Raw genomic sequence first — 15,631 nt, 5'->3', positions numbered from 1 at the left:
AAACTCAACGAATCAAAAAAGTAAAAATACACGTATTCAATGGTTCCAAAAGAGCTATCTTGTGACACCTAACATAACCCCCCACCCCCACCCGCTGGGGGTGATAGAGGGGGTAACTTAAAAATTTTAAATGGGAACCCCCAATTTTTATTGCAGATTTCTCTTCTTCAGAAAAAGTTACCTATTGAATTTTACCTATTGAAGTGTATGTAACAAACATTATGTACATACATATGTATAAGCGGAAGATCGAGCAGAATGCTATCATACTGCGTTTATCTTATGACAATAATCTTTTTTACATTTAATACATACTTTGTATTTACATTTCTTCTAATTTTGTAATAATTTTTATGTTTTTCACTATTTGCTTAACATTTCTTCCAGTTTTTAAAATTCTGTATTCGCTCCCCCGTTGTAATTGTGCATACAAAGTTTTTGACAGAAAAAGAAAGGATCGAAATCCTTATTCTGCGAGGATGCGACGATAAAAAAAGAACATACGAACAAGTCGTCCGCCAATTTAATGATACCCATCCTGATCGTCTACCCATTTGCAAATCAACTGTTTGTAAGATTGTTTCTCGGTTTCAAGATACTGGCTCTGTTAATGATCGACCAAAATCGGGAAGACCAAAAACGGCCACGAAGACAACAGTTTAGAGGTATGTGCAAGTGTCGTTGAGGACGTCCATACTTCAGTGAGAAAGATTGCGCAACAAACTGGTATCGGCAAATCGTCTGTCCATCAAATATTAAAAGCAAATAAGTTCCATCCATATAAGATAAAATATGTACAAGAACTTTCGGAAGATGACTTCGATCGGAGATTAGAATTTTGTGAGGAAATGATGAGACGTTGTGACGAAAATGAGTTATTTCCTTTCTGGATATGCTTCTCTGATGAAGCTACGTTTCAGTTGAGTGGAGAAGTTAATAGGCACAACCTTTTGCTTTTTGGTTCTCGTGTTGTTACAACATTGAATTATTTTTCTTTTAACGCATCGATATCTGATGGCCTTGTTTTTAATACTTTGTTCTTCAAAAAGGCCCGGAAACAATTGTCCAGAGGATTTAAATCAAGTGAACTTGGTGGCCACTCAGTCGAACCCCTCCTATCAATTCAACGCCCGGGGAAAATGTTGTACAATAGAGCGCATAATCAAACCGAAATGACACGGGGCTACATCCTGTTCAAACAAGACATGAAATGTATGTATGTACCAGCAATATTTCGGATTGGCGGTATAATCTGGTTATTCAATAAATTAATGTACTCCTCAGCTGTGAAATTATCTTCAATGAAGAAAGACCCAACGACTTGGTTGCTCAAAATTCTAACTCACACATTAATTTTCTATTCATGTTTTGTTTGGCTATCCCTCACACAATGGTGATTTTCGTCTGACCAATATCGTATGTTGTATCTGTTAACTTCTCCACCCAACTGAAACGCAGCTTCATCGGAAGCGCATATCTAAAAAAGGAATAACTCATTTTCGTCACACCGCACCATCATTTCCTCAAAATTCTAATCTGCGATCGAAGTTTTCTCAAAGTTCTTGCACATATTTTATCTTGTAAGGATGGAAATGTTTTCTTTTGATACTTCATGGGCGGACGATTTGCCGATACCAACTTGTTGTGCAATCTTTCTAACTGCAGAATACACATCCTCAACGACACTTACACAGACCGCTAAACTGTTGTCTTTGTTCGTGGCTGATTTTGGTCAATCTTTGACAGTATCCTGAATCCGAAAAACAGTGTTACAAACAGTTGATTTGCAAATGGGTAGACGATCAGGATGGGTATCATTAAATTGGCGGACGACTTGTTCGTATGTTCTTTTTTTATCGTCGCATCCTCGCAGAATAAGGATTTCGATCCTTTCTTTTTCTGTCAAAAACTTTGTATGCACAATTACAACGGGGGAGCGAATACAGAATTTTAAAAACTGGAAGAAATGTTAAGCAAATAGTGAAAAACATAAAAATTATTACAAAATTAGAAGAAATGTAAATACAAAGTATGTGTTAAATGTAAAAAAGATTATTGTCATAAGATAAACGCAGTATGATAGCATTCTGCTCGATCTTCCGCTTATACATATGTATGTACATAATGTTCGTTACATACACTTCAATAGGTAAAATTCAATAGGTAATTTTTTCTGAAGAAGAGAAATCTGCAATAAAAATTGGGGGTTCCCATTTAAAATTTTTAAGTTACCCCCTCTATCACCCCCAGCGGGTGGGGGTGGGGGATTGTGTTAGGTGTCACAAGATAGCTCTTTTGGAACCATTGAATACGTGTATTTTTACTTTTTTGATTCGATGAGTATTTCTCGAGATATTAGACCGTTTCCATACTTTTCGGACACCCTGTATTTACACGCCCTCTACTCCAATAAAAATCATGGTGGAATTAATAAGATATATACATAGCGCACAATAGCGACAGTAAACTGGAAATAATTAATCAAGTGTTCCCTAATATGCACTTTTCTGCGTATAATAGCGCTGATTATACTTTAACAGCCAATAAAATGCTACCTAAATTCATATTGCGCATCGGGAGTGTACTTCACTTTATTAATTCCATCATGGTAAAAATTCAGCGATCCTATCAACACATACACGCACAAACCAGCCATTCCTATCTCGACATGCGCGCGCATACACACGCCCACTAATCACTCTGATCGATTTCTATTTCTTTCTTGCTCTTATTAGCTCTGTTATAATATTATGTCATCGTAATATTTATCATTAAGATTTTTATATCTAAATATTATTAATAAATTTAGATTACTCATAATTAATTATTAAATTAAACTTACTTAAGTTCGATCTTCATTATGCTTCTGGTCTCGTCCAGATAGATATAACTTATAGTAGTGCACCTGCGCATGCTTCGACAACAGTATTTAAAGTACCGTCAAAAATCAAAGCAGATGTTTGGCGCTTTCACTTCGCGCGCCGTAAACCTAGTCCTTCCGCGACAAATTGCCTAAATCAGGATGGACCGATGAAAGAGGGTTGGGAGGTTCACCTGGACGAGATCAGGGGCATAATTAAAGTCGAACTTCACTTAAGTAAATTTGTTTATTCTAATAATGATACTCCCTTAAGTTTCGTCCGGATGGATATAACTTGTAGTAATTTAATGCCTTGATTTGCTGCCTATTTTATTCTCTGAAGGAGAAAATTCAAGAAGATCGATAAAGAGAACAGGTTGAAATTATCTTTTGGGTGGATTTAAGTGTCCCTGCGCTAAGAGTGCAACGTTAGAATGATTCTCTGTTGAGAATCATTCTCTGATTAATATTCAGAGAATTTTGTTGAAGAGTCGGCGCAGATTCTAGATTCGCGATGTTATTTTATCGCTTGATCAGATTGATAAAGCGACTTTCTTGCTCACTGTTTGTTGATGTGTGATTACTGCTACGAATCTAAGATATGATAACGTTAACTTCTTAGTCTTTTTAAGTTTGATCCATCGGTTTACTGTTTGAAATGCGACCAATTTGAACAATCCTCGCGCGAAGAAGGTGATTGTGTTGAAGGATCTAAAAATTAATTAACAGATCCGAAAATAAACTCCGTTAGATCATCAAAATAATTTTGTAGGGTACTCGAGTTGATTGCTAAAATCTTACTCAAAATCTTTTGCTGTTTTGCTTGTTAGGCTTGATCCTCTCTATAAAAACGAATAAAATTAGATCTCCAAGTCTATATCCAGCAGAAATATTCTCTCCGTATAAATACGAGATGAATATAGGATGAGATAAAATGATGAAGTTGAAAATCAGTGATAATTAATATTCTGGAAGTAAATTTATAGCGAATTCGGCAGATTGCATTAGTGCGCACTGAGTACGAATTTTTTCAGTGCCACGCATTCAGCTTGTACGCACTATATCAGTGCGTTAAAGCTCCAAGAACTCTGCGTTGGCGGTGGCGACACAGAATCAAATGGCGGTCTGACGAAATCGGTAGCCGCACAAACACGATCCGTGTGCTCGCCTTCGACGCACCGAGCATGACGAGACAGAGAGTTTCTTCTCACACTAGTCTCACACTAGTCTTCGTTTGTTTCAACTGAAAATGCTTTCTCGGCCGCTCGGCTCTCGACATCAATAAGGGGCGAGAAGCATTCTAAATAACATATAAGTTTTAATAAATTGTATATAATAATAGTTGTACCCTTCTATTAATTCAAAATAGTATAAATCATGTTAAAACGCAACAGTTTACGAAATATTTAATTGTTTATGATGTGCGTTATATACCTCCTTCATAAACTCGAGTAGCAAGAATAGTTCAATAGAAGTAGAATTTTATCGGAAAAAAAATTATAAACCGGCATTTCTCTTCACGAAAATCTTCGAAAGAAAAGAAATGCTTATGTTTGAAACGCGAGACTTGTGAAGAAAAAAATCGAATAGTTGTAAAAAGCACATTTTTCGCTTATAAAACGGAAGATATTGATTGTATGAAAAAAAGTTCGGTATGAAAAATATAGATATTCGAAATACCTACAAAATGAAACGTGGAATATTAAATCGATCTTAGTTAAGTATAAAAAAAAATAAAAACCATTGAAAAAGGCCTTTTTGTCTCATTCTCTATTCATTGAGATTTAAACGCAAAGCTTTGAAATTCTTGTAAAATGTAGCCCTCAATGACAAATAAATCTAGCCCTAAACGAGCCTGAAATGTTCATTAATTTTTGCAAAAAGCCGCCGCAACTACTCAGGAGCCTTAAGATTGTCGTATTCGACAAATGAAGACTGACTCAGTGTAGTGCTGAATTTATATTCGGATCAATCAAAAGAATTGAACGAGTTCAAGAAATACTGCACCGACATTTTTGACAGTGATTCTGCACTTGCGCCATGTCAGAGTAGCACCAGTCAGTGCATTTGTGCCGAATTCGCCATTAGATTTAAATGAATTAATTAGTTATTATTTTTTTAATTTTTAAAGCGATAATTAGAGTGTTACGATTAATCTTTAAAATGGCTTAATTGGAATATTTTTATTTTAATAAGCAATTAATGACGTTCATCTTCTGGTTCATCTTCTACTAATATGTTTAAACCTTTAATTTTTTAAATTTCAAATGCTGAGAACAAAAGATTTTGATAAAACTTGACTGAGATAAGGTACACTAGGGGCCTAAGGCCCTAAGACGTGTTAATATAGCATTCGACAGATATATGAAACAAACATCTTGGAGTCTATGATCGGAAACTAGAAAATGAGTAAAGAAAATCAGACGTCAATAATTCCGAATAGATCCGAATCAGGATGCATGTTGTGTAAAAATAAACTGCAATGGATATAGAGTGTATGCAAACATACATGGTATATATGCATTTTGATTACTATGATTAGTACAAAAGATCCAACGTGACATAAATTATTAGTTTCTCAAAATGATTATCTTCCATCCAGTGAGCACCGAGGAAATCTGCGGACAGACATTGCTAGTCCTGGAGGTACAAGGTCATGTTCCTTAGTGAGCCAAAAAAGTTTGGGAAACTATGTTACATACGATTGATATGATAAAGATATGCCTGAGGGATGAAATAAGAAATCCGGAAGTCTGAGCTCAATTGATCGTTTAGAGGACAAGTAGAAACACCAAATGATGGTTATCCTTTTTAAAAAGCACCGAATTATATGATATATCAAAGATAAATTCTGTTATCTTAATTGCGGTCAGAGTTGATTTCATATGAGATTGATTGTGTAACGAGGATGGGAAAGCTCGATCGTCGCTATCTCCCTGGTTATGAGATAGTTATGGAATATCCGCGAATCAGCTGACTTCGAAGAATTATGTCCGAAATGGATAGAGATGCTTGTTAACTCCGACATCCGAAGGCCCAGAAGCTGAGGAACGGAAGACCCAAAAGAAAATACGATATTGATTGCGAAGTTCCTGTCAACAATATAGAGCGTTAGAATAACGTTTGATAATCGAATCTGATGAAGAGACCAGTCCGATTGGAATCGCTGCTGATAGCATAAATTATTAAACTCTTCGCTGTCACTATGTGAACGAATGGCAATATAAGATTGATCTTATCGTACAATGGCATGATAATTATAATATGATTGATTCTATTGTACAATGATACTATAATTATAATAATATAGCTCTTTCATCTCAGTACTACAATCTTAGTGAAATAAAAAATTGAAAGGATCCGCATCTGCTAATATAGGACAGCGTTCTTGTTGACAAAGAATCTCGTAATCGCGAAGATCCGCTGAGAAGTGACGAAAGATGTTGCTTTAACTAAAAATTTGTCGGTGCATATGTACAGTGCAGTGCATTAATTCGCTGAATTATAGTAGCGACCCGACTTATCGAAAATAAGAAAATGCAGTACTAAAAAGTTCATAAAAAATTCTGAAAAAATTCTTAGAATTCTATAAGAAAAAAATAAATGATTTTTGTCTCTTGCAGTTTTTCTGTAAAGTTGATAGTATTTGAGTAAAAAATAAACGTCGATAAGTCGGGCCGCTATTATAATCCAGTGAATTAATGCACTGCAGTGTACACATTCTTGGGATATGCTTCATCCGTTCAAAGAAGTAAATCACCAGCAAAGCGTCTGGCCTTCTTAGAAACCTTTTGGTGGGACAATAAGTTGTGTATAATATCGTATTATTGCGTAAAAAAGAATGGACTCTACTAAGGAACTCAGTAGCTTTACAAGCAGGGATGCCGCCACTTTTAAAGATAACCTTGTCGATGATGCGATAATTTGCATGTCAATTTCACGCGGTGATCCCAAACGGTTACCCAAATACTAACTTTGCTCAATATTTAGATGTAAAATGGAAGTTAATGAATGCCGACTACAGTCTGTCAATTCTAAATTCTTATTAGAAGAATAAGTACTCGTACTAAGGCAGCTACCATTTGCGAGCTGTTCATACAATAATAACATAACGGGAGGCTTCCCACTTAGATAGTATAGCATTATGCTTAGATACAGTCAGCTGATCCTTATTCCACAACTTGATCATATAGCTAGATCAGCATCTTAAACAATTTATCAAATTGACAATTGCTTTAGCATTTGACTTGGCTTGGCCAAATTCTGTGCAGCGGTGAATCTCGAACAATTCATGCGAACGTTCACACCATTAGAATACTGAAGCCTTGATGAGGGTAACTATTCGAGTTCCCGAAAACATTAAGTGAGCGGTCATTTAGACCTTTGATTTAATATAAAAAGAATCTATGGATGCTTTTCAAATCACAGATGCATCGTTTTCTTATTAAAGAATTTGCAATAAGAAAGAACGGTGAGAGAAATTAGTTCTCGGATGATTTTCGTAGAGTAATTGTTCTCTACAAACAGTTCTAAGGTACCAATCACAACGAGATCACCTTTCGTTTAATAGCAGCATCGGTTCTTGAATCCTGATTGAGAGCGATGAAGACAGACTCCTGGAGAATGAAGCGCATGAAGGAGGCGCCTTTATCAAGAGCGATCGGCGCCGATATTGCAATGCGCTGACCCCCTTATCCTTAAGGATCTACATCTCATGTTTAAATCACAAATGAACTAAAATGGACATCATCACTAAAGCTATAACAGGCCTTTTCCTGAATGGAATCTCGTGCTACAAAAATTCCAAAGAATGTCATAGATTATTGAAAATCTCTGACGAAATTAGAGATTAGCACCTGAATATCCGAGCTTACCAGTTTGGAAAATCCGAACGCTCAGTAAAATTGCGGGAGGAGGAGCCATCTTCAACTCTACTCGCTAGGCGCTCAGCGATCTGTATTATGGGACAAAAAGGAGTCTTTATCTCTTCTAAAGAGCGCACAGATGACTGAGAAAACAGCGAGCAGAAGAAACTATCGGTTACGTCCTCTTTTTTTTTGCCGAAATTTTTCCGCCCTCGGCGGAAGGAGCTGCGCCCATTCTACTTGACTGTTGCTCGTCTCCATTTCCAGAAAATGTCGGTGTCCGTTCTGCGGGAGGAGAAGTTACACTCTACTCCACTCGACCGCTAATATGATCGGCAAGAGGAACTAGAGTGGATATAAAGAGAGTGGCGCCAATGCATGTGCCTAATGCTGATTGGCTCTACCATTAAGTGTCCTTACTATTAGAAAGAAGAAGACAATGTTAAAAAAAGAAGAGAGTAAGACAAAGAATTGCATCATATAGATAGAACTTAGGACACCAAATGCCAATTTCCGGCATCATTTTTTTTATATCCACTTTAAGAGAAACACACTTGATACGCCACCCCGATCGCTATGTGCGATCGATTCTTCGATCGTATTGCCATACGATCGTATTAGCGGGAAAAGGAGTCGCGCTCACTCTACTCGATCACAGATGAGAGCCACTGGATTCTCATATACTTGCGAAATTTCCTCTATCGACGACTTAATCTCAAGGGATTAGTCGCGGGAGCATAGACTGCTTCGGGTGATTTGAGCGAATCAGAACTCGCGAGCATGATCAGGAAGATCCTTGAAACGGGTGCCCGACGGATCCCTCGATGAACGTTGATCCCTTAAAGCGCGAGTGCGACAATGATCTGCATCCCTTGATCGATTTTGCGATCACTCATGCAAGTAAGAATTCGCGCATTTTCTACTTCTGGCAGTAATATGAGACATCTCTCGATTCCACGAGCACCTCGAGTATACACTTACGCTAGTATTCATTTACGAAAAGGAAACGCACTGTTATCTCCACGATGAACAGAACAAATAATGAGTTGACGCGGAAGGACTAGGTTCATGGAGTGGCGCGCGAAGCGGAAGCGCCAAATCCGATTTTTGGCGATACCCTGCTGCAAATTCCTATGAAAAATTTTTCTATGAGTGCCTAACCATGGATACCGACAGGTCCCCATGGGAGGAGGCTCCTATCTTGCTATAAATTCCTATGGATTCCTATAGATGACTATAAGGGGCTGCGCACAATGAAAGGAATAGGGAACAGGAAATAAGAGAATAAGAATTTTAACCTATCAAAAACTGTGTATTCCACAATACATGATTTCTGATAGGTTGAAATTCTTATTCTCTTGTTCCATGTTCCCTATTCCTTTTATTATGCGCAGGCTCTAAGATTCTGTATGAGCTTGTATAATGTAAACAATTGATAACAATAGAAAAAAATATCAGGGCGCTCCTCGTCTCGAACTCAGGTCTGGCCTCTCTTCCGAGTTGGTAAACTTCCATCCTGCACACAGTTCTGACGCTGATAGCTTCTCTGTTGTGCCTATTTCCTCTAAATTTCTTACAATAGGTATAGGATTATAGGTATAGGTATAGGATTAGGTATATATATATATATATATATCTATAGGATTTACACAGCATGTATATATATATATATAACAGCCAATTGATGTAATTTTACATTAAAATCTAAGATAATTTTTCTATAACTCCAAAAATTGAAAGTTATATGATAAACAAGGTGTGTTTGGTGACTCAAAAAAGTCATGAGTATATATTTTCCTTATGACAGTCAAGATTTTTTTGACTTGACGTGGAACGTATCTCGTTTATTAAATATTATCGTGGCAGTTTTTGGGAGTTAACGAATTATTCTTTCAAGTTGATTTACTCATACGAATGCGGAAGAGGCCTCATGGGAACTAAAGACCTATAGGATATTATACTTTGACGTATAGGAACATGTAAGTTTACATAGGAGTTAGGACATATGAGATGTGCATATGTTATCCTATGGTAGCCTATAGGCATTTTCAGTTCCCATGGGGCACCTCTCCTTTGTCTTACGTACGCCTATATGTTGCTATACGTCATACTGGTATCCTATAGACCTTTTAGTTCTCATGGGACATCTATTCACATTTCTGTGGGTACTTCTATTACCCTATTTGCATTCCTATGAATATCCTACGTATATCTATGCATGCTGTACAAATCCTATAAGTAACTACACAAACTTCTACAGAATCTTATAGTCCTCTATAGGAATCCATGAAAAAATCCATGGGAATTTGCAGCAGAGTACACTTTAAACACTATTATCAAAACGTGCGCAGGCATACTACTACATATAGTTATATTCATCCGGACGAGACTTAAGAGAGCATAATATTATACTATATCTTAATATTGCTCAAGTACTACAAGTTTACTGAAGATGGCCAGATTGTGGCTGAAACGTCTAATGTTTTATTAATGTAATGATAATTAAATATCACAAACAATATCTTGTGCTGTGGTTTTTATGCTCTTCTTTTCATAAGTTTTGATTTATAAATCACGTTCGTTTTTATTATGTACTATAAATTTTTATATTTGTAAATTAAATTGTAATGTGAAACTAGAATTTATTTATATTCTGTGAAAATAGATGGTGATAATGCAGATGCTGGTGTAGAAGATGGTGATGATAACGATCAAAATGACAGAGAAAATAATGATGATGGCGAGGATGAAGATGGTGGAGATGGAGATGATTCTGGTGACGACAGTGCAGATTATGATCCTAGTGTTGACATTCATGATCTATCCGATGATTTCTCTTTGTCAGACATGGATGATCTAGAGATATTGTTTTCATGAATGCCATTAAAAAATACAATTTTGTTTGCGTGTACAGGCAGAATTAACGACACATGCAAGCATGGACACACACGCGCGCGCACGCACGTGTGCGTGCGTGCGTGCGTGCGTGCGTGCGTACGTGCGTACGTGCGTGCGTGCGTGCGTACGTGCGTGCATACGTGCGTGCATACGTGTGTATATACATATATACACACATAAGTATTAAAAAGGAATTTTATGATTATTAATTAAATATTCTAAATATATAATTACGACTAACTTTTTTATTGTAATTTGGATATTCTGTATTGATTTTACACAGAAATATCTGAATATCAATCATGAAACTTTATCCCTAGGATGGAAAGTGAAAAGTGAAAATTTTAACCATTGAAGTTAATGGAGAAATTTGTAACTTTTCATCCTAGGAAAAAAGTTTCATGATTGATATTCTCTTCAAATAATTGATTGTAAATGATTATTATGCATCTTCTGTTTGATAATTAAATAAAAACATGTTATATGTTCTTTTCAATCATATCTGAATTATTTATTAGTATATGATATACAATATAAAGACTGTATACAGAATGTCTAATAGATGTAAGTTTGAGTTTGTTGTCTGTATTTACAAGCGGTGCATGCCCATATGCATGCACTGTTCGTAGATAGATAGAACAAATTAAACTCAAGTATGGGAAATATGCATTAGCTACCGAAATAACGTCGTTACCATTATCGTTACTTTTGTATAATAATGATTTGTTCATTCTTTTACAATTTTTCATCACGGTAACGATAATACTACCGTTATAATTCACTTTTGAAATATAACTCATCGTTACCATTAAAAAGTTTATTAAGACTCCTGAGTAGTCGCCACGGCCATATAGGATCGTGATGTCATGTCATAAGCGAAAAAGACACATGTTGAAGTTTCTTGCATGCCATTTGTAAATAAAAAGAATTTGGATAAAACAAATTAATGAAATCGTTCTGAAAAGCTTGTAAAAATAGGACGGAATTATTTTTATTCCTTTCCCTTCTCCCTCCCCTCTCCCCTCCCCCAGTCAGTGGAATACAGGCTCTGTTCCAAAGGAGAATGCCCATGGTATAGAGGGGTTTCTGTCCTAGAGATGGAACCTCTAAAATCGATAAATTCATGTAGAGTATAATGAAATCTATCTCTCATATTTAAAGTTTTACTGAAGTGACGACGCAGAGACAAGACAGCGAGCGAGGCAGTGAGAGTGGAGAGGAAAAGCCGCAGGCGTACCGTAGAGTCCCTCTAATAAGAATCAAGTCATAAGAAGCACCGATCTCTGATTGGTCAGATTTCGAATCCCTTTAAACGCCGCCATTTGCAAATGTGGTGAATCTGTGAATTGATGTGAGCAACTGTTATGATGTAATAGTATAAAAAGGCGCGAACGCGGAAATCGGACCGTCAATCATGGTGAAATTATAAATAGTATTTGTTGTTATTCAGAATACAGACATTGAAAGTAGGGCTGTACGATAAAGATAAACTGTTCTGTTTCAAACTCGGATCGTAAAATTGATCTGATACATTGTTCATACAGAACAACGTATTTCGATATCAGTACATAACTCGATTGAAGTAATCGTTACATTGAAACATCTGATTCGAAAAGTATTTAATATTTCCAGATACTAGCGTTCTGTCTGAATGCGTGTTTAGTTGCGCAGAAAATATTATAACACACGCGCGTGTCTATCCGCGGAACATACGGAACAATTAATATTTTTAGCGATGAACAAGAACATCTAAATAAAAAATTGTATACGATCAAATAAATGTTTTTATTTGTTATAATAAAATGTTATTTATTGTAATAAATAAGTGCCCGAAACGTCAAGCTACAATTTCCAACGTTCATTAGCATCGAAATTAGTATCAAATGGAAAACATAATAAAAAGCAATTTAATGAAAAGTAATTAAAAATAACTGGTTCGTATTTGGCAACTCATATCTTTTCTGCTTAATAAGTTATCCCTTTTTGTGCCTAATTCATTTATCTAATACTTAATATTAGTATACATGCGACATGATCTAATTAATAAAGATGAAATGATTTTACGAGCGTTGTGAGCGTTAAGTGGCGTAGCCTAAATAGTAATTCATTAAATATATTTGCAATATATTACAACTAATCGTTTTTATTGATAAGAAAGTAATTATATGACCTGTAAATTTTACTTTTAATTTAAAGAGAACATATATGGTAAATTTAAATGCGGAGGCATATTATGTAGTTTAAAAATCTATTAATAATTAAATTATTAACAAATTTTATTTCAAAACTTTAAAAATAAAATCATTTCTGAAATTAATTCATTTATATGAATATATACAATATATTAATTCAACATTTCAATACTCAGACCGTAGTGGCGCCTCGTATTTAAAGTAATGTTATTTAACATAAACGGTCTTGTTTTCAATCTTATTATTTAAAAATAAAATTTTAAAATTTTCATTTAGAAATTAACTTTTAATTAAAATGTAAACTGTTTTAAGAAACTTGTATATAAATTGCAGCTTAAGGGTGCACTTTATTTTTGTAATTTTTATAATTTATTATGTTGTCATTTTATTGTTATGTAATCATTTACGACAATTTAACATTATTTTTTAGATTATCGTCCGTTTTTGTTGAGGAAAATACATTTTCCTCAAACATCTGTGTAAAGATAAGATTAGAAATGCATTTTCAAATTCCGTATTTTATTTTTCATATCTAAAAGTTCGGTTACTAATCATCGGCTGTACATATATTTTTTTTCGCAAGTATTCGGCGAAGTAGGAAAAAATATCTACATATTTACAATTACATGATATATCGCAGTTCAGGTTATAAATTGGCTTTTTATGATATCCTCCATGAAGCCCATCTTTCAGCAGACAAAAATGATGAGTTAAAATCGACTAATCTGTATACATGTAATATGATCTAATTAACAATTATGGATATTGTGATTATTACATTTCACTATTATCAAAACTTTGAATGGCATGCGCGTTATTTATGCTGTTTTCAGTCGGTACTTGCTAAGGGCGTCCTTCCGGTCTTATATCTTAACTCTTACTAGAAAACTCATGTAATCGTATCTTCATTCAAATTGAGAAGGAAAGGTGAGTGACGAGTAGATTGCAGTGGAATTATATATCCTTTTAATGAAATAAAAAAGTATATTTCTCAATAATTATTATAATTTAATTTGTAGTTATTATAATTTAACCTATTTGTTTGTTGTAGAGCTATAATGTCAGGCTGTGCAAATTATTGCACAAACTCTGCCAAAAATAGTTTTAAAATGTGTCGTTTTTATAAGACTCAAAAAGACTAAAAATTTGTGCTGAAAATACAGGACGACAATACGGCTCCGTTTAATAATTCAGTGTTATGTGAGAATTAGTAAGAATTTGCTTTTATAATTTTTTAATATAAACAAATTAATGTATATTGTATATTATTCTAGGTATATTTTGATGCAAAAAGGAAGATAGAAAGGAGACGTAATTGTGATTTATATATTGATTTATTACTTTATTATTATTATGGAATTCTATCGTCACAAAAAAAGGATGTAAATTGACAAATTGAATATATATTATAATAAAATATATATATCTAATCTTATAACATAATATAATCTAATCTTATAATATATATATCTAATAAACAATTAAATATACTTTTAAAAAGTTAATCGTTCTAAAATCATATTTTTAAGCGCATTCATTCTCATACTGTTTATTTTTAAACAAATTTTACTTTCATTTTATTTATATTTACTTCTGTTGTCATGCTTCTTTTAATTTATTGATTATGAAATTATTGGCCCGTATTCAGAATGCGCTTTTATCTCTAAAATAAGATTTAATTTTGAAAAAAAAGTTGTCCAAAGAAATTATTGTTATAAACTTTAAATTTGTCGAAATTAGTTAGAATAGTTGTACAACATTAATACAATTTTTTAATAAAAATTATTAAAAATATTTATAAAAAAAATGAGGACAAAACGCGCTGCGATTGGTTACAATCATCTGTGACGTCTTGATTCGGTAATTTCAAATTTTTACCATGGTACAATATTTATAAATTGTTTGTTTTGTATGAAAATAAATTAAAAAGCAATGTTGCAAATAAATAATGCAAGATTTATTAGAGCTCAATCGGATAATCTGCTTAAAATGTTAGTATTAATGATATCTGATTTTTTTTTCTGAAAATGAAGTATTTAACATTACAGAAATCCATGGTGTAAAAGTCAATAAATAAATAAAACAAATAAGTAAAACATATATACATTAACTAAAAACTAATAAGTAACTAAAAACAATAAGTAATAAATAGACGAATTTAAAAAGTATATATCATAAAATTAAATATCAAAATTTATTCTATATATTGAATTTGAATTTAATAAGCATACGGTAAACATAACCTAACTTATCACTATAGATTTGTTCTGATTCCTCTTTTTTGGTTTTCCGACTCAAATATAGTCACAGTACCATTATAGATTTATTCGCATCGCAATAATTCGCATCACATGCTCCAACATGTTCCAATGTGCTGCTACTTCTTCTATTCTTCTTCTGCTCCTACTTGGTTTTCTGATTCAAGAAAAGGGTCACAGTACTATGCGTTGATTTTGGGAATATAATCCCGTAATAACCTTCACGGAGAATCGGAGATCTTTATTTTATTGCAATCAATAGAGTTGGTATCCCCGAAGTCATTTTTTCTCACAATCACCAGGGCTTCCAATCACCCCTTCTTCTTCTTCTTCTTTTGTTTTAATTGGCCCCGGAGCCGCTACAACGGCAATCACTATAGTCAGTATCAACAGGGAAACCACCAACCTTCCACTATTTGGTCTGAAACAAAGAAAAGAGGGGGGGGGGAGACCGGGGAGAGACGCCCCAATGAGAACACAGCCCTACGTCCACGGGGAGAGCCCTCCCCCAGTCCGTTCCCCCCAATCAGCGCCCAACCCTCGCGAGCACGCGAGCTT

The 15,631-nt window shown here is 34.6% G+C and overlaps 1 protein-coding gene across 2 annotated transcripts in view; it reads left to right on the top strand.

Annotated features, from left to right (window-relative positions):
* The window catches only part of mahj (LisH and WD40 domain-containing protein mahjong), a 107,950-nt gene extending 96,350 nt beyond the window's left edge, over positions 1-11,600 (top strand). For both annotated transcript variants that reach the window (XM_087407573.1, XM_011053395.2), the window contains exon 16: positions 10,391-11,600. In XM_087407573.1, coding sequence (XP_087263699.1) covers positions 10,391-10,602 — 212 coding nt within the window. In that variant the 3' untranslated portion in view covers positions 10,603-11,600. The remainder of the gene's footprint in view (positions 1-10,390) is intronic.
* Positions 11,601-15,631: the final 4,031 nt, after the last annotated feature.

Source organism: Acromyrmex echinatior, chromosome 7, assembly GCF_024713525.1.
Source record: "Acromyrmex echinatior isolate Ae372 chromosome 7, ASM2471352v2, whole genome shotgun sequence".
In the NCBI taxonomy this organism is placed as follows: domain Eukaryota; kingdom Metazoa; phylum Arthropoda; class Insecta; order Hymenoptera; family Formicidae; genus Acromyrmex; species Acromyrmex echinatior.
The sequence above is the reverse complement of the archived record's forward strand: the minus strand, read 5'-3'. Positions and strand labels throughout refer to the sequence as shown.